The sequence below is a fragment of the Perna viridis genome, chromosome 1 (assembly GCF_037379345.1).
Source record: "Perna viridis isolate PV_CMFRI_1.1 ecotype Kerala chromosome 1, ASM3737934v1, whole genome shotgun sequence".
NCBI lineage: Eukaryota > Metazoa > Mollusca > Bivalvia > Mytilida > Mytilidae > Perna > Perna viridis.
The window spans coordinates 26927637-26954256 of record NC_142445.1 but is presented as its reverse complement, the minus strand read 5'-3'; the positions used below and the strand labels follow the sequence as shown (position 1 = coordinate 26954256).

General features: G+C 32.6%; 1 protein-coding gene across 2 annotated transcripts in view; it reads left to right on the top strand.

Moving 5' to 3' along the window:
- The first annotated feature begins 1378 nt into the window (after positions 1-1378).
- LOC148628017 (serine/threonine-protein kinase B-raf-like) overlaps positions 1379-26620 on the top strand; it is a 29252-nt gene continuing 4010 nt past the window's right edge. The window contains exons 1-15 of one of the 2 annotated variants that reach the window (XM_088583338.1): positions 1379-1509; positions 8802-8903; positions 10081-10302; positions 11166-11269; positions 11857-11971; positions 13160-13323; positions 15229-15340; positions 17383-17419; positions 19131-19282; positions 20005-20201; positions 21335-21511; positions 22835-22881; positions 23617-23735; positions 24316-24447; positions 25177-25311. In XM_088583338.1, coding sequence (XP_088439464.1) covers positions 1405-1509; positions 8802-8903; positions 10081-10302; positions 11166-11269; positions 11857-11971; positions 13160-13323; positions 15229-15340; positions 17383-17419; positions 19131-19282; positions 20005-20201; positions 21335-21511; positions 22835-22881; positions 23617-23735; positions 24316-24447; positions 25177-25311 — 1920 coding nt within the window. In that variant the 5' untranslated portion in view covers positions 1379-1404. Of the gene's footprint in view, positions 1510-8801; positions 8904-10080; positions 10303-11165; positions 11270-11856; positions 11972-13159; positions 13324-14623; positions 14796-15228; positions 15341-17382; positions 17420-19130; positions 19283-20004; positions 20202-21334; positions 21512-22834; positions 22882-23616; positions 23736-24315; positions 24448-25176; positions 25312-26620 lie in introns of both variants that reach the window. The other variant, XM_088583329.1, reaches the window with a different exon arrangement.

Sequence of the window (26620 nt, the reverse complement as noted above, 5' to 3'; positions counted from 1 at the left end):
GTTGCTTCCGTTGCTTTTTAGGCTTTATTAACACAAATGGCTGTTGGTTATCTTACGTGTGTGTGTGAGATTCTACGGCGGATTTCAAGTGGGTCATCGCTAGTAGATGTGATTTCAAATTACATTAGCCGTGTCAAGTTTAGTGAAGCAAAGTGTAAGTTTAGTTGATCAACGTGTTTACACTGGACGGGTGAAATTAAACACTTTGAGATTTCGTGCTGGAGAACTTCCAATAGAAATCGAATACGACAGAAACAATAGATACTTATTTTTCCCTTTTCCTTTGATTGATTATAGTTATACCTCTTTCTAAAATATTCTCTGATTGGGGGGGGGGGCTCTCCCTCAAAATTGATAAAAAAAAAAAAAAAAAAAAAAGATAGAATCTCCCACATAGAAATGAATGACCATGAAATGTGTAATCTATTTTTAAGATTTTAACTGACACTGTGAAAGGTGAAGTATGATATTTTGAATATTAACAATACAACCAAAGACATAGTTAAATGTCTCTGCTATAACTTATATATTTCTAAACAACATTTTAGATCTCGTATACGTTTGGATTCATAAATATATGTCTCTGCTATAACGTATATTTCGAAATAAAATTTTAGATCTCGTATACAGGGGCGGATTCAGGTGGGGGCGTGCGCCCCCCTAAAATTTGCAAATCATGGGTTGTCAATGGTAGATTTAGGCGGTTTTAGGTTGAAATTTCTCGCTAATTTTACCACAAAAGATATCTACATTGCACCCACTCTAGAAGAATATTCAAAAATTTAACCTCAATTTTTTTTTGCTTTCGAAATTTTAACTGGGCATCCCCCTAATTTAAGATCTTGGGATCCGCCCCTGGTATACGTTTGAATTTATAAATATATGCCTGTGTTTTAACTTATATATTTCTAAATAACATTTTAGATCTCGTATACGTTTGGATTTATTTTTAACTTTCGTGATTTGCATAAGACTATTGTCCACTTTTTTTCTTTTTCTCAGTAAGCATGCTTTCCCATATTGACTTCCATTCTTGCCGACTTATTAAGTCAAACCTCATCATTGATTTTGTAAGCTTAATTTTGACTTTCTTCCACAAATATAATCCATCAATAGTTATTTTTATCGGGATAGCACATTGTAAAACTATACAAAGAAAGGTAACTCTTGTGGCTTTAAGTATTCCCTGTGACCCAATGCGGACGTCGTCGAGAACACCCTAATAAATAAATAATCGTTGTTGAAGTACTTTTATTTTGAACTTTAAGAGCGCAAACAATAGTAACCTTTTTTTTTATTAAAACGAATGCTGTCGAACTTTAAGATATTCAGAACTCGTCTAATTATCGCGTGAAAATACGATAATGTAAGAAAGGTCACGTGAAAGCCTCTTAAAGAGGCAAAATGGCGGTCGTGCACCAAGTGACAATGCCGAATGGGGACATTCAAGACCTGTCAAATGCACCGCCTAGAGACGACACTTATGAAATTGCAAATTTACCAGACCAGGTATTAATTCTGTGCCGACCAATACCGGTCTGAATGAGAATATTTCATGGAATGCTGATGCTGTTGTCATTTTATTGAGACGACATTACCCATAATTATTTGGTTTCATTTTTGTTGACAATTTTTTTTCATAAATACAGAATACTTGATTCATCGAATGACAATAACATCTTCTCAAATGAACTGTTAAACGTCGTATTTTTAGTTCTCTGGTGTCATTTAGATGAGTAAACTTTGGTTATTTATAGCAGATCCCTAAACGTGTGTGACAGCCCGTTTCCCTGAATCAGCTGTCTAGTTGTAAAATGTATACCCTTGTTACAAATTTTTACAAATCTGCCATTTGCAAATAAATGTGTGCATCATATAAATTGACGTTATTTGAAAAAGTTAGGTGCAAGCATATGTATTTATGCATTTATTGTGTAATGTTTAAGTGGACAGATGAAAGTGTTGAGCATGGAAATTTTTGAAAATATAAATTATTGATCAGATAACCAGATTTTTTACTGTACACATTTTATAACCAAAGGATGATAGGAATATCAGATCCTTATTTTCAACATACCCTCATTTATAAAAACAAAAAAACTGTATATGGGGGTTACCACTCTCCATTTTCTTGTGATCGTAGTGTGCTAGTGAAATATTAAGTTGGCCACATTTAGACCTTTTCATTGATGTGGAAACTAGATGCTTTCTTGTGTTAATCTCTAGAAAATGTATTTTACCAATGCTTTGGTGATTGTTGTTAAATAGAGTAACACTATTTATCAATCTCTTATGTTCCCTGTGGAATACTTACACTACACTCAGCGACTCTTGTTTTGCTAACACTCAAGCTGAAGTTTTAAATCCATGTTAGTCGGTGAAACACTGTGTCAGTCAGACTTTTTCACGTTGAAATGTGAGTGATATACCCACCCATCTGGAACATAGTATATTCCGGTTGTTAATATTGTATGGATAATCACTGACCTGAGTGTAATATTCACCCAGCATGGTCAGGTTTATCTCATTGATCTCCGCAGACAATATAGTCATAAAAACCCTAAATCCCAGGTCACTGATATCCAAAATTCATTGGGGACCCCTAAAAATCACAACAGGGGAGTCCGAGGAATTTGTGAAAATTCTTAATCCAATCACCGAAATCCATACTAGTAACACAAGTCGCTAGTTGATTTGTCCAGCTTCAATCCAAGCCATCGGCACACAGGGGTTCGTACAATAAAACAGCCAACGAGACAATGAGCATGTGGTATTAACGATTGACAAATATACAATGAAAATCTTTGAAAAAAAAATATTTATTGTTGATACATACTTCATAACTGTCCTGTATTGAATAATAATTAATTGTAGTCCATTTGATGGGTAGACACACATCAGAGACATATTGTAAACAATGTGTTCATTTATATTTCTAAAAATAGACAACTATATATGTGTGAGATTCATCAAGGGATTATTTTTATTCGGGAGTAAATATAGGTTGGCATCAATGAAAGTTTTATTGATTGATTGATTGTTGGGGTTTGACGCACGAGCGGCAGTATTTCAGCTATGTTCAGGAGATGAACATGTAAGGGATGACAAAATGAACATTTTATATTTCTAAAAATAGACAACTATATATGTGTGAGATTCATCAAGGGATTATTTTTATTCGGGAGTAAATATAGGTTGGCATCAATGAAAGTTTTATTGATTGATTGATTGTTGGGGTTTGACGCACGAGCGGCAGTATTTCAGCTATGTTCAGGAGATGAACATGTAAGGGATGACAAAATGAACATGAAATGATGTTGATGAAATGAAAAAAGGGATGGGACACAAGGATAATAGCATTGATAAATTTTGATTGCCACAAGATAAAAGGGAAGGATGGGTAGGGTCGGGCAATTTAGCCTCCTGCGGCCACAGCAGGGTTCTTGGGTCCTCATGTGTGAGGAACAAGGCATCTTTCCCAACACAGTGCATCACTATGGTTTGCAGTCAGGTTTTCCATATTATAGCCTGACAACCCCAGCATGTAACATGCCAGGGGTACCCCCCCATTCCACCACCTGGGGCACACATTCCAGTTGCTCTGTGGGCAGAGCACCTAGCCCCTGGCTAGGGTTCTGAGCACTATTAATCGCCTTTTACAACAAGCTTAGCCCTGCTGCAGGCCTATTCTATTGACACCCGGACCTGCACGGGGAATGAAAGTTCGAAATCATTGAACAAAACCTATCACTAAAATAAAGATACATGTAGGTTGTATTTGAAATGTACTTTAAATAAGGTATGTGTCAAAGTTAAATTTTTTGCAGTCGAAAACAACCGGCTGAGGTCACCGTCTTGTCCTCAAATGGACAATGTATTGTAACTTATAATTATTACTGACAATGTTCGCAGTCCTGGTTAAGGGCTTCTACTTTACAACTCCTGTGTACACATGATAAAGATGTCTTTGCACGTGTCAATTAGTTTCTTCTATTTTTGGAAAAGCCTTTCAATTATTAAAATTATCAGAAATTAAAAGTGTCACCAGACTGTTTTTACAAGTCTGTCACTTGAATCAAATTACAACAATCAATACTTTCAAAGTGTTTTATTGATAATTATAAAGAGTAATTATCAATTTAAAAGTGCAAAATTAAAATTTCAAAAAATTGCATTATTACTTGATAAAAACACAAAGTAGTATTTCTACATGATATCTCCCACTCATTGGACTAAATTTTTATCTTAACTGGAGTGCTCCGAACTACCTGAAAAACAAAAACAGAATATCTTACAATGTTACAATGAATTCCCTGTTGTGCTTCATTGAATTTTACGACTATTACAATGTACAAACGGTCGGTGTTGGTTAGTTGGAATCTGGATGTTAAACACTCAATATGTCGGTGTAACAACCGTTACCAGGTTTCACTCATGGCAGACTTAATGTTAGAGAATCATTCCACTCTGAGTGTAGTGTATTTTTATACCCAGTCTTTGAAAGTGGGAGGTATAATTGTGTCCATGGTGTGTGTCCATTCATTTGTTCATTCATTTATCTGTCAAAAAACACTTCTGTAAGTTTTCTCTGCAACTACTTTCACAGAAGCTTCAGCAGTTTAAATTCGCACGGGTCCTAGGTTTAGGGCCACATATTTCTGAAGAAGGAAATTTCATTAATTCAGGATATGGACCTGTGGCAGGACAGCTGACCTGCATTGTAGTAGGTAGTAAGGTTTTTAAAAATAGCCAGTAAATTGACTTGGTTAAAGGATTAATTCTTTAGCCAAAACAGTTGTCGCTGGCTTGTCACTGAGCCGTCTGGGGTTCGATCTTTGTTTGGCAGAGTATAATTTTGTGAGTCCAATCACGCTGTCCCATCACATATGGCACCCAACTGAAAAATCCATAGGCTTTGGATAGCTGCTTGAGCTAGTTTTGTAAAAGTTCTACATGGAATGAAGACTCTTGAGGTGGGGGAAGAGTGGCAGGACAGCCTACCATCATTATACATGTAGTAGATTGTGAAATTTAAGTAGCCAGGAAATTGACTTTGCTTAAGAATTAATTCTTTAAGCGAATTGGTTTGTCGCTGACTTGTTACCTAGCAGCCTAGGGTTAGATCTTAAGTGGCAGAAGTATAATTTTAAGAGTCAATTATAGACATACATTTTGTACCATAATTTACATGACTTATAATTGAGGACCTTTCACCCTTTTCTTGTGGTCTTTTCGTTTAAAATGTATACAATGCATTGAATATCCATGACCTTTCACTCTTTAAAGGAAATTGAACCCCTGAGCTTTATATAGGTACAAATGTACAATGTATGCCACATTAACTACCTGTTTGAAATATTGTTCCAGCTAGGATTTTAAAAAAAAGCAGGAAGAAGTTCTTTAAAAAGGGCACTTTATCACATAAATTATAATGGCAAAAAGGGCACACCCTATTACTCTACATTAACAAGTATAATAGAAAATATTCAAGCAACTCAATAAACTGAATACATAATATTTGACATTGTACATATATATTTATAATTCCTCAAACCAGGTAATATTTAATTTTCTTATCCTTCATTATGAAAATATATAATTGCTCGAACCAGGTAATATTTAATTTTCTTATCCTTCATTATGGAAAATTTTCAACCACTGTGAACAACACACTGTAAACAAATGTCATCACAGTTGAGTTCAGATTTACTTGTAAGATTACGGTTTCCTGGTTTAACCAGTTTCTATGCTCATTTTTGACCAATTTGACTATAAATACTCTCCACCACTTTCAACATTTTTTCACCTGGTCCATGCTCCTAGTTTTTAGTGGAGTCCGAGTTGCTCATTTACGTTTGTTACTTTGTATGTATGATTTTAGTTACTTTATGTTCTTTGTTGTGTATGTCTGTTTTCCATGTCTGGTCTTTGTCCCTGGAATACATTCTTTTGATTACCACTATAACCTTGGTTCCCTTGATTACTCTTTCTATTTGTAGAGCTGATCTTTCATCTCTTTCATCCATAGTGGAAGGGGCTGTTCCATTTCTGAAAATGTTTAGCCTTTTCTTAATATCCCATATTTTTTACTTAATTTTTTAATTCTCACTACTCAATATAACACAAGTTGGCACAGCTTTTTTAAATTTCTTATTTTTTTTCTTTTTATCATAAGGAGTTCAATATAGTTTGTCATTACCTTAATTTCATATCGTAAGTTCATTTTGGAAAGTTGAGAAAAATGGAATTTTTCACAGAGTCCATTTGCAAACTAAGAAATAGTCATAGAAATGAAATAGGACCAATGTGAAAATAAATTCAACAAGACTCACAGCAGCTGAAGAAGTCATTCAGACTGATTTTCCTCTCTCAACCTTCTTTCACACTTGGGTATTTTGGCAGAAATGAATGAAATATCATCCAACACCAAATTTATTCATTTATTGAGTTCAAATCACCTTTGGTGTGTTAATTACTAAGATCAAATCAGTATGCTATCTGCTTATCTGAAAATTGCTAAGGTAAACAGGTCAATATTGTTTAGGCCTAAAAAAAGACTCTGTGTTTCCGGTAACATCTCCTTTAAAATTAGGGTCGGTAAGCTGGTGTTTCAATTTTTTTTAATTTTATAGATTTGTGGGACATTGAAACCTACTGGCTTTGCGGCCGCTATTATGACACCGCTGACTACTGAACTAGTCATGGCCATTGCCATGTGGTTTCAATTTTTTTAATGAATTTTGAACCTTCACATCAGAGGGCAAGGCTGTTCTAGTAAAAAAAATCATAACGAAAACGTCAGAAAGCAGTGTTTTTGGGTTTTTTTTCTCTTTTTTGTATTAAAAAAATTAGGGTTACTGGAAACAGAAATTTTTTTAGGCATAAAGATGTGTGTGCAAAAACAAGAAAAATGGCAACAATGAATATAAAATTTCTGATGAGAAATCAGGAAAAGTGCTGGTGGATTGACCTCTGGAAAGGGCTTAGTTGTAACACACTATATTGTGATGGTTTAGTTTATGCAGGGGTATTCTTTAGTGTCCTTTGCTAACAGTTCTTTTTGTTTGTTTGTACAAATATTTAAAAAATACTGATTTAAAAAAATTGGGATGGTTACATTCCTCCTCCTCTAACTTCCTGATTCTGGAACCATGATAATGTCTTGTCTTGTAAAGACTTGTCATCATATTTTTTCTAGAATGGAATGAAGCAGAGAAACTAGAGACACATGGATCTCCCATCTTTGCAGCATTATTATACAGGGATGATTTTTTTCTGCTTTTTAGCAGAATTTCGCTATAACAAATCCGGATTTTACTGTTGAGATTCTTTTTTTACTGTATATTTACTTCCAATTTTGCCAATTTCTGCTTTGTTCGTAGACCTTGTAAAATGATCCCAGATTATATGAACGTCTTTAGGACATTGAACCCTCCTACATAATGCTATTTGGAGAGAGCACAGAAAATTTCAAATAAAAAAATATTTCCACTGATCAAAAGTAAGGATAATCCTAAAGTCTGTGATGATATAACTACAAGTAAAAGAAATTGGCAGGGTTTTGGTCTTAGATTTGCACACCTTAAAACTTAGATTTAACTCATCATTTTGTTTGAAAAGCCTGTACCAAGTATCAGCTGCTCCGATGGTGTAATATCTTTTTTTTTCAAATTTTAATTTGGACTTGATTATGGATCAGATTAGTGTTTGTAATTTGTTTAATGACAAGAAATTTGAAAGGTGGAATGATTTGATTTTAATACATAAATTATCATTGTCATGGATGTACAAAATGTTGAGCCAGAATGCAGATATTTACTTCATATTTTCCTAAGCATCTAGGGCCTTTAGCAGCATCCAGACCCTATGTAGAATGGGTACCTCGTTTATTTGAGGGTGCAAGATTATTTTGTGGTCCCCATATTTTTTTAGGGACGTATATTGCCAAGAATATATATTTTAGGCTTCATCTCTTGATGCTTGTTCCATTGTAAAGCTTTCATACTAAGAGTTGTACAATAAACTAATTTTTGTAAAGATTTGATCTGGTATCCATGTAATATTCAGCTTTGGTTGACGTGGATTATTTGTAGTACTGCTTTCTTCAGAGTACTATATGACAAAGTATTAGCAATATTGAAGGTGTATTTACATGTAGGGAAGCTGATAACTCGACCCCACTTGCAGCCCATGCTTCCTGACTTTTAAATCCAAACTGCGTATTAATACAATTATGAAGTTTTGATGGTGTTTTATTATCACCAAATCTGTCTGTTTTTTATGTATATGTACCTCGTAGTGGCAATGGGTTTGAAGTAAACTTTAGATCAAGGCTGAGTAGGCATGCATTAAGCAAGATAATTTGGAGTTAGGCTTGTAAAGGGAGATAATCCAAGCTAAAGGACATTTTGTTTTTAGACTGTAACTATAACTCCTTTTAGACAGTTCAGTGGATTTTGATGATACAATCTACATGTATCTATGTCTTCTTGAAGTTTTATTGATTAAAAATGATTTTCCCATAAATTCTGCTCTTAGGTTTTGATGTGATGTGTTTGTAGTTGCAAGTTTAAATTCTGAAAATTCTTAGACTTGGAAATAGGAATTACTTAATAAAAGTAATTTAGTCTTTGCTATTCTTTAAGTCAAAATCCTGGAAAAAATTGTGCTGAAGGGACTTTCCTTTCCTCTAAATTTGTGTTTTATTAATTGGTAGCATTATATTTCGATGTCTTTGATAGATCATTCTCATATTTGTTGCATGTCTTACAGAATAAGTAATGGCAACCTTCATTTTTCAGATAAGAAATGTACAGAATTTACTCCGATTGACTAAAGAAAATTTAGAGGCTTTAAATGCAAAGTTTGGAAGCAAGCAGCAGCCTGACCCTATGTATCTACAGGTAAAATGAGTGCTCTGAAAAGTAATAAATGTTACTTGAAAAACTTAGAATTGTAAAGGTTCAAAGTTCAATTCTTTAAATCTATATGTTTAAAAGTACTGAGTAGTAATTAAGAGGTGATCTTCACTAACTTTGAAGTGTGTAGACGAATTGAGAATTTGACATCTGATTGCTTTTGAGTCAAAATAATGCATCAGAGGATGAAGGTTTTTTTCTCATACAGTCTTTTGTTTTCATGATACATCAACTTAAAAATCACTTCAAAGTATTTGTTTAATGAAAGCAAGGCTTATCCTAAGTGCACATATCACAGTCACATTGCAGAATGCATGAAATATTTAGGAATGGAAATAAAACTGTAATCAATCAATTGATTATTGTTTGTTTCAATGGTAATTTAATGTGATGAAATGAATATGTACAGCAAATATGTATATCTTCTTTCAATATGAATTGCTACATATATATATGATGATAATGAAGTAATGAAGTTGAAAATACATGTACTTCTATTGGCATGTATCTGATTCAAGTTAAGTCATCATGTTAGATTTGTACCTCAAACAAGATGAAGGCTAGAGGCTTCATGAAAAACTGCATTTTCAGGGCTTTATTTAGACTTCAGTGACAAGGAAAATTTTTTGTAAATTCTATTTGAACAATTATAATATTGGCATTTTTGTCTTTGTAATCTATCACTAAAAAGTAGGAGTGTAACAATGTATTTTTTCCTCAAACAATACATATTGCGATATTGGATATGTTTATCGGTACATATCACGATACATTTTACGACGTGTGTCCTTCATGAGCGCCCGCCATGTTTTACAAAATTAAGCCGCTTATGCTCAAGGAAATAACAAATCATCCCAAAAATACCTTGATTTTGGTACATACAGTGAATCATTTCCCAGATACAAAAATGTAGCACAAACAAGGAGAAGTTTTGCTTATTGCTTCTTCTGGATTAGGCCCTGCATTTTGTTATCATATGAGGTACCTCACATCTTCTGCTTTCAAATAATATTATATTTTTTAAGTTTCTAAGTGATTGAGACACCGTGTAAATAGCATTTAATATTCAAACATAGATCACACATGTATTTACTTCCCATTCATACATGAAAACAAACATTGAGAAACATGCATCCTTACTGAATGTCTTGCTTTGTTTTAGGAATATGATGCTTTAACTAACAAAATCCATGAGCTGCAGGAGAAAGAGTCTCAATTACTGACAGATTATGAACAACATAGTAGTGAATCATCACCACCTGAGGATCCTGAGCCCCCACCCCCGCCCCCGGGGCCCAAGTTATTGACAGTGACTCAACAACCAAGTCCTACTCCTTCTAGACCTATACTCAGAGTGAACTTTCCTAATGACCAGGTTTCTTCAGTAAGTTGTTTTGTTTGTTTTTCTGAAGAGGCAGATAAAATGTTTGTGTTTTTTTTTTTATATTTTTTTTTATTTTTATTTTTTTTTGGGGGGGGGGTTGGTATGAACTATGAATGTACATAAAATTTCATGTAGAATTAATTAAAAAATGTTTTTATCCATGTTGATAATCATCATCAGGGTTTGACACTAACAGTAGTCTGGTAGTCTGTGCCTACCTATATTGTAATTTGTAAGAGGACTGCCTTGAAATGTCAATGGGTAGTTCTTTAAGCTACAACAATTACTGTATATACTCGCCTATAAGTCCGATTTTTTTAGGCTGATCAACTTATACTCGAGTGTATTTAGTAGTTCTTACAATTTCATTAGTCCTATGAGTTACCTATCAAAACAAATTAGTGTCAAACTCTATCAATGTAGGATTTTTGTACTGTTGTGCCATAGAAACTAGGTTGTCTACTTTTGTACAATGTACATGTAGTTGGTATTATGATGACTTCCAAGCATCTCTTTAACAACCCATTCTAGTATGATTTCAAAGACAGTAACAGTGCACTGACTTGACAAATTCTTGCATCAAAGTTTTTGTCAAGTCAGTGCACTGTTACTCTGTTAATACTACAACAAAATTTGAAACGAAAAATCATGTATTAAGCAGTAAAAACAACAATTTTTATTCGAAGCAGGAGACATCCTTTCAACTTCAAAACAAAATGATGTTTGTGACGTCACAACAGAAAGTTATATTCAATCAGTGACCGTATATCACTTGTAAATATACAGTTAATGCATTTTGACTACTCAAATAGACTGGATGCAGTATATAATGAAATTCCCTGACATTTTGTACTTCTGTACAGGTTAGAATAGAGGCTGGCAAAACACTGAAGGATGCATTGAAGAAACCAATGAGTCTTAGAGAAATAGAACCTGAGAGTTGTGAAGTCTATGATGTTAGAACTAGGTAATCTACTATTCAGAAATTATTGCCAGTATTTATAATTGCCAGTTTGTTGTATTTAATGTGATTTTATTTTTTGCATTTGTAAACAAATTTTCTACATCCATCATGATTTTTTTCAACATGCGAGTTATTTAAGACAATTGCATTTTTCACTAGAATAGGAACATAGCTATAAGTTTTGAATTAACAGTACCCATTCGTGGAAAGTAGTACATGTAAGGCATATTACTCAATTTTTTAACATGTGATATGATATAGCCTGGTTTGTGGCAGTTTATACTTAAAAACTGCTAAGTGGTTTGTAAAAAAATGTATAAAGTGACCTGAAGCAGGTTATTTCATAGAATTTATTCAAAAATTAAAAACCTTCTGTATAATTTAACTTGTAATGGTGTCCAGTCTGAATATTTATTCATTTGGTTTTGTTATCTTTAGTTTAAGATTGGAATGGAATTAGTGGAACTGCTTTACTCTATAACTGTAAGAATGCAGACTTGATAAAGACAATTGCAATCAGCATGCTTATGGTAGAACTATTGCTTTTCTTCTAATGGTAAATCACATGTTTTTCTTCCTTTATCCTATAGGATGCCAATATCCTGGGATATAGATATAGGTAGTTTAGCCAACAAAGAACTTAAAGTCCAGTCCAAATCTCATAGACTACAGACAGTGTCTCTACCTATGTTTACACACAATATTGTAAGTAATCTAAAAGACCCCAGACAGTGTTGCTACCTGTGTTCACATACGACATTGTAAGTAATCTAGCAGACCCCAGACAGTGTCTTTACAGATGTTTACGCACAATATTATGAGTAATCCTATAGGTTTCAGACAGTTTCGCTTCTGCTGTTCAAACTGAACATAGTAAGCAATCTAACAGACCTAAGACAGTGTCGCTACTTGTATTTACACATAACATTATAAGTAATCTAACAGACCCTAGACAGTGTCTCTTCCAATGTTTACACACAATATTATAAGTAATCTTACAGACCTCAGACAGTGTCGCTACCTCTACTTACACACAATATTGTAAGTAATCTAACAGGCCTTATACAGTGTTTATACCAATGTATACACACAATATTGTTAATAATCTAACAGACCCTGGACAGCGTCACTACCTGTTTTCACACATAACATTGTAAGTAATCGAACGTACCCTAGATAATGTCTCTACCGATGTTTACACACAATATTGTAAGTATTCTAACAGGCCTTAGACAGTGTGTCTACCAATGTTTATACACAATATTGTTAGTAATCTAACAGACCTAAGACAGTGTCACTACCTTTATTTACACAAAATATTGTAAGTGATCTAACAGACCTAGGACATTGTCTCTACCATAGTTTTCACACAGTATTGTAAGTAATCTAGCAGACCACAGACAGTGTCTCTTCCATTGTTTTCACACAATATTGTAAGTAATCTAACAGACCTAAAACATTGTCTCTACCTATGTTCACACACAATATTCTAAGTAATCTAACAGACCACAGACAGTGCTACCTGTGTTCACACACAATATTGTCGGTAATATTCACAGTATTACTAGAACACTAACAGACAATGTTTTTGCCTCTCATTTTGTGCCTAAAAAACTTTCCTGAAATGAGAAAAGGCATAAAATTCTTTCTTAAAACAAATAGTTGAACCATGCCATGTTAGAAATTAGTGATTTTTAACACCACCTTAGATTCCCTTATGTTCATTTCAGTCATAAAAAACAGCATACATTTCAAAAGATGCCCTCACATTAGGTTAGGTGACAAAAAAGCAAAATGTACATCACAGAACATATGGTATAAAATGTTAATGTATATGGTAATGTCTTATTTGATGACGTCTTAGTGTCATATAAACAACTATTTCCATTTCAGGTTCGAAAAACTTTTTTGCTTTTAACATTCTGTGATGGCTGTGGGAGATCTCTATTCCAAAGTTTACGATGTCAGACATGTGGTATTAGGTTCCATCAGCGGTGTATCGACAAGGTCAATCCTGTCTGCTCATGGGATAGCATGAAGGACTGGGCTCGGCACAAGTATGTTACAGTTGACTTGGCACAACTTTTTGCATGTGCCAATACTGTGATGATTTTACTGTTTTCAGTCTTATTCTGGCTGGAGACCAAAACAGAGATTGTAGTTCTAGTTTTGCCTTACAACTTGTGCTTGTCAGATGGAAGAAAAATTGTCAGGACAGTAACTCGGGGTTCAAGTGGTTGGGTTTTTTTTTTTTTTTTTATAAAATCAGAAGGATAGCTATGATTATGTGATTTTAAAAGCTCATTAAGGAGGTAGACCTAGGGGTAAGGGACACAACTGTTAAATTTCATTGGTACGTTTGTATTCAGAATTTTACATCAATCTTATGTAAGCAACTAATTGACTTGGATGAATTTTATTCTGCTTCAAACGAAAGCTTGAGAGGTTTGGTGAAATTGATTATAATACAAACATATCACTGATTTCATGAGTTATGTCCCTTACCCTTGGTCTACCTCCTTAAATTGTTTATTTCATCATTCATTATATGATATTATTGGGAAAGGTTATGTATTAGGGAAATGATAATGAGTATACTATTCATAGTCTTTATCCTAAAATTAAAGAAATAGTGTTATACAATATGTTATGATCTGCAAACTGTGAAAGAAATTTTGTTCTGTGACCCCAATTTTCATGGTTTTCACACATTGATCAAACCACATAATTTGCATCACAGTATTTATTTCACATAGACATTAACCAAAGTTGTATCAAATCAACAAATCTAAGATGTGGGTGTTACAAAGCCTCAGATTTAAATTTTCATTTGTAAAAAGGTCATGCAAAAGGAAACATGACAGTTTACTTCCACCATTATAAACTGTCACAGAAAACTGTTGTCAGACTGAATACTTTGTACAGTTCAAAATGTCAGTAGGATTTGTAATTCTCTTACTAGTTTCATTTTCCTTACTGGAACTTTGATGTAGAACATATTGAAATCCGAAGACTGATTTGCATTTTATTGTTTACTTTCGGGATCCCAGGATGCTACAAAATCTTCTATTTATTGCTTTTTCTAACAATTTTACCATGTAGAAATATCTATCTTTCATTTTTGATGGTATTTTTACACACTTAGAAAGATGCTTTACTTTAAATTCTGAACTCAATGCCCTGTTAATTACAAAGTTTCCATGCATTTGAATGGTACATAAGAACCCATTCTTGTTGATCCACAGAGTCACCTGACGAGACTTACAAACCCTATACATGTAAAATTGTAGGTTCCCCATTACTATTCCCTTTTTATAGTTACTAAATAGTTGTAACTGTCTGATGTTTAAATTTCAGTAAACTTCCAGTGGATACATTCACTCCGTCTTTTCAATTTCACAGCCGAAATCAGGCCTTACCTGTTATGCCACATACACCTCAGCGCAGCAAACCTGCACTGGGGCAGAGAGATAGGTCCTCATCTGCTCCCAATGTGTGCTTAATCAACCCGGGTGAGATCTCCAATGAGGTAGGTCGGCCCCCCTCAGTCTTGCTGTCATGTTGTACTAGTAATTATTTTAATTTTTTAGCATTTTTCAAACAGTAATTTTTACTGGTTCTGCGCACAGTGCACGCCATGGCTGTTTCTTAATGGTTGCAATTTGATGCAGACTTCTGTGCATACTAATAAAAAAATCCTAAAATCTGTTTCGGCTTGGATAAGTTTGATCAGGGTTCCTTCTCATCAATTCAAAATTAAAATTTTAGAACTTTCTTATAAAGTGATTGTTAAACTGGAAAAAGAACAGTCATTTGCTGTGTTTCCACAACTTGCTGAATCTTCCTGATCAAGCCTCTTTAAGCCTTTTTTCTTGCCAGTGCACAAAAATTACTGTTTGATAAAGCTTGTTCTTTTAGCTATTTATTTTTAGACACTAACATTTTATTTTTGATTTGTGTAGATTGCCGCCAACAAATCCAACACCCAAGCTGGTATCTACCGGTACTCCATTACGGCATGTTTCTCGATCCGAATCTGTACCCAACGTTTTTTCTCTAGTCCAAAGTGAAGAGGTATGTTTAATGAGGAGGGAAATTTTTTAGGACCAGGATCAGTTATTAAAAACAGCTCTTTAGATTTGGGTATTTTTAGATGAATATAGGATATTAGTTTGGTTTTGGGACCTTAAAAAATTTTAATTGGAATTAGGATTAACTTTCATATTATTTTCTTTTTTAAAAACATTCAACCTGATTGAGTTTGGGTGCTATCTAAAAAGTTCTTTGAATGCTTCAGCAACTGATGGCTTGCATGGGTATTGCATCAACGCTAGCTTTTCTGTCTATTAAACAAAGTTGAAGAAAACTGCTCTTCTTTTCTCTAATATTTATTAACAAATGAAAATTACATTTGCCTAAATTTTTATTAAGTTGCCTTAAGTTTTTACAGTAGCATTAAGGTGTTCAATATGGCACTGAAGTAAGAGGAATAGGTAAAATCAATGTGGCTTAATTTGCCTGCACTATTATAGCAGAATTAGATTTTTCATTTGAATGATATGCTTGCAATTAGTGATTTTTTCCTCCCCAATATATAGCCACCTAGCATGAAGTTTATGTTATAACAGATCAAATTCCCAATGTATTGTTGTTATGATTTTTTTTTGTTCCGTCCTTTTGCTTAATTAGATACATGTACATGTATTACCATATCTTACATAAATTATTTTTGTATGTGTGCTATATGAAAATGTAAAAGTAATATACTTATGAAGTTTTCTTGTTTTAAGGTGGTAAAAGAAACTTTTATTCATTTATATAATATTTTATACAATATTTTCTAAAATAGACTTAGGGTAAGGGACACAACTCTTGCCAATCATTGGAACGTTTGTATTCAGCATTTGGCATCAGTCTGATGTAAGCATCAAGCTAACTTGGATTGATTTCATTCTGTTTCAATTGAAAGCTTGACAGGCTTTGGTGAAATTGAATATGATACAAACATCACTGATTTCAAGAGTTATGTCCCTTACCCTAGGTCTACCTTCTTGAGCAATATTTGCACCAAGTGGTCTGTCCTATTGAGATCAAGAAGTGACTGTCTAGATTTTGGTTAGCACAAAATATATTCTGTATAAAACTGTGTATGCACTATGGTGTAGGATTATGCAAAGGAAATGGTCTATGAGGACACATTTCTGGCTCTTGAGATGGTTCTGTATTTTAAGAATTAATGCTTCAAATGCTTTTTGAGTGCATGTTTGAGTACTTAACAACAAAATAATTTTTGTCAGAGTTTACATTTACTTTCAAGAAGGAATGGTCAATGACCTTTTTCAAATTTCCAAACAATGCTCCTCTTGCAGAGAATCTGAGGGCATCAATTAAGTGTCAATGAAAATAAAGGAACGTCCAGGTCCTAGGAAAGTTAATTTCAAAGGTCCATGGTTAGAAATTGAGGGGCCAAGACCATTGCTAATTTGGATCCCTGTACAGTATAAAAGAAACTTTTATTCATTTAGTTCAAGAATATTTTTCTAAAATTGTGTTAATTGGTAAAGCAAGAATTTTGATAGTTACCACAATGTAATTCAGAATTTTCTTGGTTCAGTTTGAACAGTAAAAAAAAATCATGGTTTGAATTAGGAGATGTCTTGTCACTGGTACAATTCCATAATTTTCCCAGCTATTTTGGGTTCCACATCTGCAGTCATATTCTGCTGCACTTGGTGGATTGTATTGGTGAACTTTGGGGTATGTTACTTTTTAACATGCTCATTCTTTCAAATGATAACAATAACATTTTACACTGGTTTCAGACCATTAGTCATGTTTAGGAAGGCTTGCCTATCTATCTAAACAAATTTGTTGCAAACAGATCTTAAGAACTTCTCAGCAAGTATGAAATAGTCAGAACATGGCTCAGTGGAGGAGCATCAGGCAAAATGATTGTGTTTACCTAAAAACTGATTATTTCTTTGAAATCGTCTGCTGTTGTCTGGAATGAGTTATGAATACTAGATCCTGTTTGGAGCTTGTATTCCTACAAGTAACTGGGTCACAAATGCTTGATGTTACATTGTAATGAAATTGACCATTCTCTATTATTACAGGATAGTAAAGTATTACAGGAGGTTACTAACCATGGAGGTAAGTGGTTGATGTTTACTGAACTCAGGTAAAGTAACGATAAGATTACAAAGTTGAATTATCATAAAGTACTTTTTCTTAAATTTCTAATATTAAGTTTTGTTCATACTAAAAAACATAGAATTGTATTTTAGTAAAATCTTCACCTGGTTATAATCAGAAATGGTATCTGTGCTGAGTATTTTTAAGACTGCTTAGTATGCTTTTTTACCCCTTTCCTGAAAATCAACATTTTTGACTATTTGGTTTATATCCCTGCCTTCATGAATATTTTAACTTTTTTCATTATCAAAATTTATTAAATTGTACATTGTAGGTAAGTTCATCTACATAGAATCCAAATTATGTAGCAACATTTCATGTATAATTGTGTCACCCTTCTTGCATATTTCACACACAATGTCAAACATTAACATTATTTTGTCTCAATAATAAATTGCTTTAATTGTATCTAAGCACTTTTAACATGTTTAATCTCATTATCCATTTTAAGTTTCTTAAAATTTTGTTGGAATGTCTGTACACAAGTTACAATGTGTGAAGTTAACATCTGTGAGTTCAGTACTTTAAAATAAACCCAACTTTTTTTAGATATAAAATATTTTCAGGCCATAATATTTATAAGGCAAAACGTCACCAAAGTGATGGTGGCAAGCCTTTACACCGAGGTAATTCAAGTTTAGCTAGTGTGGTTATGGAGTGTGATCATTAACATGAGTTATCTTTTGACCTTCCTACTAAACTTTTCTAAAATGCAGCATGACTTTGAAGAAACAAAATGTTTTTGGTTTATACCTTATTATTTTTGTTTTTCTTGAAATGATGGATTTTTATCAAAATAACTTTTATCTAAAATTTGGATTTTTTTCTTATTGTAGTAGGCTAATCAGTTAGAAGATATTCATTGCTAGATTTTATTTTATTTGAATGACCATATACATTTCAGTTCCATTTATAGCTATCAATTTATTTAGAAAATTCTGTTCAGAATTAACAAAAACTGGAAAATTAGTTAAAAAGCAAAACATTAAATTTTGAAAGAAACTTAAATTTGTTTTTCACATCATCAAAAGTTCCTTGATTGATAGTAATGATAAATTTTTTGTGACTAACTTTTTTGGTGTTCTTTTATTTCCCCATGTAATGAGCCCATTCATCTTTCCAATAAATAAGTTGTGTGTGGTTTGTTTGCCGTTATCGACCATTATTTATGGGTTTTTTTTGGTTTTTTTTGTTTTTTTTTTTTTTTGCCCTTAGTTGTCACCCTTTGCTTGATTCTGGGTTTAGACAAGTTGAAAAAGAAACCTTATTATTATAAATTGATTATGTGGTGATGATTTAGGGCTAAATGATATAAAATCAAAATAAGTCTGGTTCCTGCTACCAGCCAGAAAAAAATAGGGTTGGTAGGTTGGAATTTTTTTTTTTTTTTTTTCAAAACTTGAAAAGGTATTGGCACTGGAAATCCGAAAAAATTCAATTTTGTAACAATTTGTTAAAAAAAAGTAAAAATGGGTCAGTTGGGTAGCAGAAAAAGACTTTTTTTTTTTTAGCCTCATTAAAGTTCACAAGATGTAGAAACAAAATTTTGGCTGTAAAGTATTTTGAATTATGTACATTATCATCTATGAGAGTTGATTCAACTTTTAATGATTGACTTAATTTTATAGATGTCAATTACATCAATTTTCGTAATTTTCTATGATTTCAGGTCATGCTGGTGTTCATACATTACCAATACCTAGTTCACACCATGGACATAGTCCTGGAAGTAGTCCTACGGGTAGTTCACAACATTCACCGACGGGTGGCGATAAACGACAGAGGGCAAGCTCTGTTGAGGCTGACCCAGGAAAAATTAGGGTGAGTGAAGTGTGTACTATACTATCACTTATGAATGTCCTTTCAGATATTCTTTTGAGTCAATACTATTTACTTTATATGATGCCATAGATATACGTAAGGATTTGCAGTCTTAGGAATTTTTAATATCTCATTGTATTTTACAATGAGTGCACAATTCATTCCTTGACATAGTTTTCTTACGAATTTTTAGGATAAAATATTCACCTTTTACTTCAGTATTAAAGAAAATTGTTTATCGTTTTATTTTTTTATTTTTTGCATTCAAACAGAAAATTACTAAAGTTAGCATAGTGTTAAGAAATTAGGTTGCTTCAAAGTAGACAGTTTTTTTGAGCAAGGGAGATATTTTGTAGCTTTTTGTAGTCATTCTGTTATCATTTATTAAAGAATCCCCTTCTTGTGATGTCGGAAAGGTTATTTAGCATTTGGGAACAAAAAATGTCATAAATAGACTGTAATTTTGGGAATAAGCATGATTTTGTAACAAATTTGCTATTTGAAACAGCCTGTATTTTTCAGGTATATTTGAAGAACAGCAGCTCTGATTCCCTAATTTTTTTGTTTTAAATTGTGGTCCAACAGGGGTTTGTTATTCTGTATTTGATTCAACTTGAGGAATGATCAATGCATTTTTAGTTCATTATATCATGGTCTTTTTCCAGAGGCTTTTATTGTTCATCTTTGATTTTAATGTAACAATACCATTTTCTGCTTTACAGAGACAAAGGAGAGATTCTAATGAAGACTGGGAGATAGCTGGTGATCAGATTCAATTATATTCCAAGATCGGATCTGGTTCCTTTGGAACTGTATATAGGGGACATTATCATGGCTTTGTAGCTATTAAACGGTTGAATGTAACAGATCCAACACCTCAACAGTTAAAAGCCTTTAAAAATGAAGTAGCTGTGTTAAGGTAGGATTCTAGTACTATAATTTCGACTTAGAAAATTGATTGATGATATGATTAGTGGCTAAATATCGTTCAGTATTCATTCTTGCACTATCAGTGAACATGTGTAAAAGAATGGTACAACGACTCCAGAGATCTGGCGAACGGAAAGCAGTGTCCAGTAAACTTTGTTCTGGTCTAGTAAAAATTTTACAACATGAATTCAATGTATTGCAATAATGTAGAACTGCTGTTAACCTATGTAAAATTTCATGCATACATGTCCATATGTTCATAGCTTTTATAATGAGTTAAAGTTGAATATCGTAAAATATCAACTCAGGGTATTTAATTTCACCATCAAAACAAACAAGCCTCACCGAGATATGATTTTTTGCCATATTCAATTATGAGTTATAAAAACTTTTTCTCTATGATGCCTTTGGAATATTTTGGACGCTTGACATTGGGCATCTAACATGGTAGAAACACTAGCAGATGTCATCATCAATAGTGTCAGATGAACAAAGTCACTTTCGACCAATCAGATTTTATAGAAAATGCTACACAATCACACAACCAATCACAACGGTGAATTTTTCATATCACTAGTTTATATCATATCGTCCATGGTGTGATATCATAAATATTTAGCTGCCCAAGTAGATAATAGGATAAAACCATAGAGAATATGCAATACATGTTTGCCAGAGTGTTTGTCACAAAATAGAATTGTTGCTGTATAACATAAAAATAAATATCTACGAAAATGAATTGGTTACATTAGACAGGTGGTCTTTATATAAAAATAATTTTACATACATGTTGAATCCACTTTATTGAAGTAAAAACAAAATATAGCAGGGCAGACAGACATGTCTAGTAAAAATATAGCAGGACCGACAGACATGTCTAGTAGAAATGTAATAAATAGTTTTTTTTTTCATTTGCCCAAATAGTAAAGAAGGAAAGTACAAAGTATGAGATTCGGTCTGGTAATCTCTATAACTAATTTCGCATACACTGATATTGGGATATTTTAATCATAGTCTTTGAAACAAGTTATTGCTAAATAGAGGTGGTGGCTAAGACAGGTTTAACTGTATAAATCAGTGTAAACTTGTTAACTGCACTTCTTTTACTTTATTTTATCACAGAAAAACAAGACATACAAATATATTATTATTTATGGGTTGGACGTCGAAGCCATGGTTAGCTATTATAACACAGTGGTGTGAAGGTTCCAGTCTGTATAAACATCTTCATGTCCAAGAGAACAAGTTTGATTTGATAACACTGATGGAAATATCCAGACAGACAGCTCAAGGCATGGAGTAAGTTGTACTAGTGTTGAATGTTTGACTATTGATAATGGGGGCGTATAGTAATTGGGCTGTCCATCTTTCTTTCTGTTCATACTTCCTTCCTTCCTTCCTTCCTTTGGTAAAACAGAGGGTACCCATCTCTTATCTGTTATACCACTGAATGGTATTTAAGGAAACTTTTACAGAATATTTGTTTTTACCATTGTGCACTTTCTTTTAAGATTTTGATCCAAATTGGTTCACTTAGCAAAACATGGACTTGGTCATTCATTAATATGGTGAAACAGAAGTACCCATCTTTAATCAGTCATTCCTCCTTTACCATTGAAGGTTATTTAATAAAACTTAGACAGAATCTTTATTACATATTCCCATCAACAGATCCTATTTTTAGTTATAAATCCAAACCAATTGGGTGGTTTCACATAGCAAGACATGGACTTTTCATTTATGAATATTAGGACACGGGAGTATACCTATTGCATACAAGAATCCTTTACTCTTACTACACCAGAGAATTGAATTTAACTGAACTTTTACAGATCTTCATTAAATGATGGATATGTGTACTTCCTATTTATGATTTTGATCGGGATGTTTTTGAGGTTTTACTTAACAAAACATTGACTTTGTCATTCCCTGACATTGGGGTACCCATGTTTTATCCGTAAATCTACACCCCAGAATTGAATATAATGAAACTTTGACAGAATCTTTATTGCATATTCCCATTGTGTACCTCCTGTTTTTGGTTTTGATCTAAAAACAATTTGAAAGATCAAAAGATGCAGTTCCATACATTAGTTGTGTTCTTCCTTTACACTGTGAAAGAAAATAATCCATCAGCTTGAACAAGTGAAAAAAAAATCACAAAACATTGATATTGTCAATTGTATATAAATGAGAATCAGTTTAGCTTAATGGCAATATCAGTATAATTTGTTCATATAATTGAGTGTTCACATGCATTTCGTATTCTAGAACCTTGTTTTTTATGTATTTGCTTAATACATGTAGGTAATATTTGGAAGGAAATTTGACAAAGTTAAAATATATTTTATTGATTTTTTGTTGTTGAAAAGGTTAAGATCATCAAAGACTCATGAGTTTAATTTCAAATTACCATAGTACAGCTTGTGTATTAATATCTGGTCAATTTTACAAAAAATTGTAAGTGTAAAATTTGTAATTTACGACTAATTTTACATGTACGATTTTTTGTGAAATTGCCTGCTGTTTCTTTTTTAATGATGAAAAATACTTACTGGAATGAGTCAAGTAGTCTTGCTAATGAAGTAGAAATGTAATATACTGGTAATGTTTCTTTTTCAGCTATTTACATGCGAAGTCAATAATTCACAGAGATCTCAAATCTAACAGTATCCTTTATAGAAGATAGATATTAAATCTCAAGGGTATTATATGGAATTGTTTTGAAAAAAATGAAAAATAACTTTACAAACCTGCATTGAAAGTACTATTTGTTGATAATTGTCCACACTTGCATCATAGCACTACTTTTTAGTGATGTATAAATACACTTTATATTCAGTTATTTGTTTATCTGTTATTTCAACTTCCTGTCATAAATTTGACCTCAAGAATGACCCAAAATCACAGGAATTACCAGGCTCTTTTTGGCCACAGTAGCACTAAAACAGCCTGTTCTTCAACTTAGTTATTGGAGTGAAAATCCTTCTCTGGCATTTAATGCAGCTCTTTTCTTGTATTATATTGAATAATGATCTAATGATTCCATCTTGCTTGCTTTAGTTTAATACATGAGCAATAACATTTACCTGACTTCGGAAAAGTTGATTAAAAATTTAGGATATTCCACTTTAAAAAGTAAGATTTGTGGGAGGATTTTTGGTTAAAATTACATTATTTTCTGTAACAAATACTAAAATATTGAATTTTTTGTTAAAAACTTGCTTTTACGTTTAAATCTCCCACATCAGAGACAGTGTCAATGAGGGAGAATTTCCCACATGTTAATATGTATGGGAGATACACAAAGCTTTCCAAAGCTGGATAAACAATTTATTTAGGTCTGTAGATTAAAGTTACATGTAAATTTTTATAGTTCAACATTTCCTTTACTTCTTCCTCAGACATATTTCTAACAGACATTTTAACAGTCAAAATAGGTGATTTTGGTCTGGCAACGGTGAAAACACGGTGGAGTGGTTCACATCAATTCCAACAACCAACAGGCTCAATATTGTGGATGGTACGGTTTAAGTTACAGGATCCCCTTGGAAATACAATTTCTTTCATGTTTTGTTTGAGGCTTACGAAAAAATTTCATAAAGGTCCATTGAATTCCATTTCGACTACAGAGGTTCAAAACTAAATTAGCCTGATTTATGGGACAATGATCCTCTACAAATTAGTATTAAAAAGAACAAAAAAATGTCGCTTGTGCATGTATCAATTTTTCCCAAACTGGTTAAGAAATGATAACATTTGCTTAAAATTAAAAATTAGAGGTAGGCTACTGTATCCAAAAAGTTCTCTACGCCAATTTATACACAGGAAAAAATGCAACATATGTTCAGGACTAACAAATAATTCGTGAAAAAAAGTAAATAAAAATCAAATGGTAATTATGTCTTCCGTGAAATTTAATATATGAAAAAATGTATGGTTTCATATAATTTAGAAAATCTTTTGTCTTCATGTGATTTTATAGGCAAAAAACAAAAAAAACTGTATCCATATGTCTTAAAACATAAAAAAACATATGATGTAATTTTTCCTGTATATGACTAATTTGGGTTTACTATGTTATCCTTGTGTTTGTTTTCTAGGCACCAGAAGTGATAAGAATGCAGGAAGATAATCCCTACACAAACCAATCTGATGTGTATTCCTTTGGTATTGTTCTGTATGAATTAATGACAGGACAGTTACCATACACAAACATCAGTAACAAAGATCAGGTAATATGCTACTGAAGCTGGCAAATATGACCAAGATGCCAAATTTGATATACATGGGGTATTTATACTCCTGCTTCGAAGGATGAGGCTATACTGTTTTACACTTGTATATCTTAGTGGGGGTTTTGAAAAAAAAGATCTGTAGCATGACGGAACATACAACTAGATATCTGGGGTTACATGACTTCATGTGGACAAATCAGCTCATTTCAATCTTTGCACATTCAGAACACTGACTTTCTTAAGACCAAGAAAAATATTTTGTTGGTATAAAAGGCCATTCTTATATTATGTAGTTAAAAGTCACACTATTGGAAGTTGAACATACCTACCACTATTGATTTATTTGACACTTTTTTTTTAAATGTGAAAGTAAGATTGATGTACTTTCAATAGACTTGACTACAGATGAAATATTTAAACCACCAAATCTTTATATACTAAATTCTAACAAAGTTATAAGTCCATAAGACAGAAATACTGTTGTGTCCAAACATCAGAATTTCTTTGATGAGTCAGTAATTCAGTCAGTACTGCTGAAAGATTGCATTAAAACTTGAAAATAATAATGATGAGTTTTGTTTTGAAAATATTTTATTTGAAAGTTTTGAATTCACAATTTCATTTCTTGCAATTGCATACAGAAGGTTAGTTGTTCTTTTTATCAATATATAAATATTACCATTTTTTTTTTGTCATGTAACTTGAATGTGTCATTTTTCTTTGTAGATATTATTTATGGTTGGTAAGGGATATCTGAGACCAGACTACAATAAGATAAGATCTGATACACCTAAAAGATTCAAGATTTTATTTCAAGACTGCTGTAAATTCGAACGAGAACAGAGGCCTTTATTTCCACAGGTTGGTTATGTATACATTATGTTGTACACTGGGATACACTTAAGTAGATGTCTTTGTAAGAATCATGCAAAATCTGAAAAATGTGATACACCTCAAAAAAGGCTATATATTTTTATTTTTGTAATTAAGTTGTTTTATGGGTCTGTATTGTGAAATATGTGATAAATCATTCATATCTGCATGCTCTTAGGAGATAATCTACATTGAAAATCCAATAGATTTTATTGTATTTGAGTGTCATTTACAGAGTTAATTTTGAAATCTATAGTGCATTCTATATAATTTTTATTTCCTAAGAACATGGATTGTATGAAAAACCACATGTTACTTTCTGTTTGCTATGACATTTTAAACAAAATATTAAAAAAAATATGTAGGCTTTCCAACCATGAATCACATTTTGCATGATTCTTAGCTGAACTGCTACTTAATTGCTTACCTGTTAATTACATAGGAACTAAAAAAACAAAAAAAAAACATTTCCCATCTAATCAATGTAAAAAATGCTGGGTTTTTTTTTTGTTTTTTTGTTTTTTGCATAACATAAGACCAAAATCAAGAGAATTTCTCTTAAATGCATAAATATTTTTCAAAATTTACTCAGTAATGTATCTTATTAGGTAAAACAACAAAACATTTTAGTGAAATCCCACAGTTTTCTTAAGAAGTTTGTTTTTACCTCATTTCCTCTTTTTGATGTCTATACATGGCAGGAATCTAATTGGGCATGAGAAAAGAATATTTCCCAGTTAAACATTGAAAAGATTGCAGATTTTCCTATGAAATGACAATTTCTGTTTATTGCATTTTCTTTCTGACAATTTGGGCTACCGACTGTTGTAGTATAGTAACTGGTTTGTATTTGCTAACATACATGTACAATAACCACACTTAGACTGCAGAAGGTCATGCATTCAATCTTTTGTAGCCTTAACTAGTCATTTAAAAAAAAGAAGTTGCTACTCTGCAGGTCCTTTTGCAAATAGGAAGTAGATATATGGTTTTTAGCTACAGTAATATGTCTTACAAGGATAACATGCTTCTGTTGGCTTTAACTTCTGTAAACTGTCTCATACATGTAAAGGAACATCATTAAATATAGCTAAGGCTTGCAAAATTCAGAATTAGCTCTGTTAATCAAATGCTCCTACTTTAATATAGGTATAGAATTCTGCAAATTGCAACATGCAAGTTTCTATTTGATAAAAAGAAAATTACTTCACAAGAATGCTTTGTATTTGATATATTTAGAAGTAATGGTGTTTGTTTGCCCTCTTTTTCAATTACGCCATCATTTTTTTTTGACCTT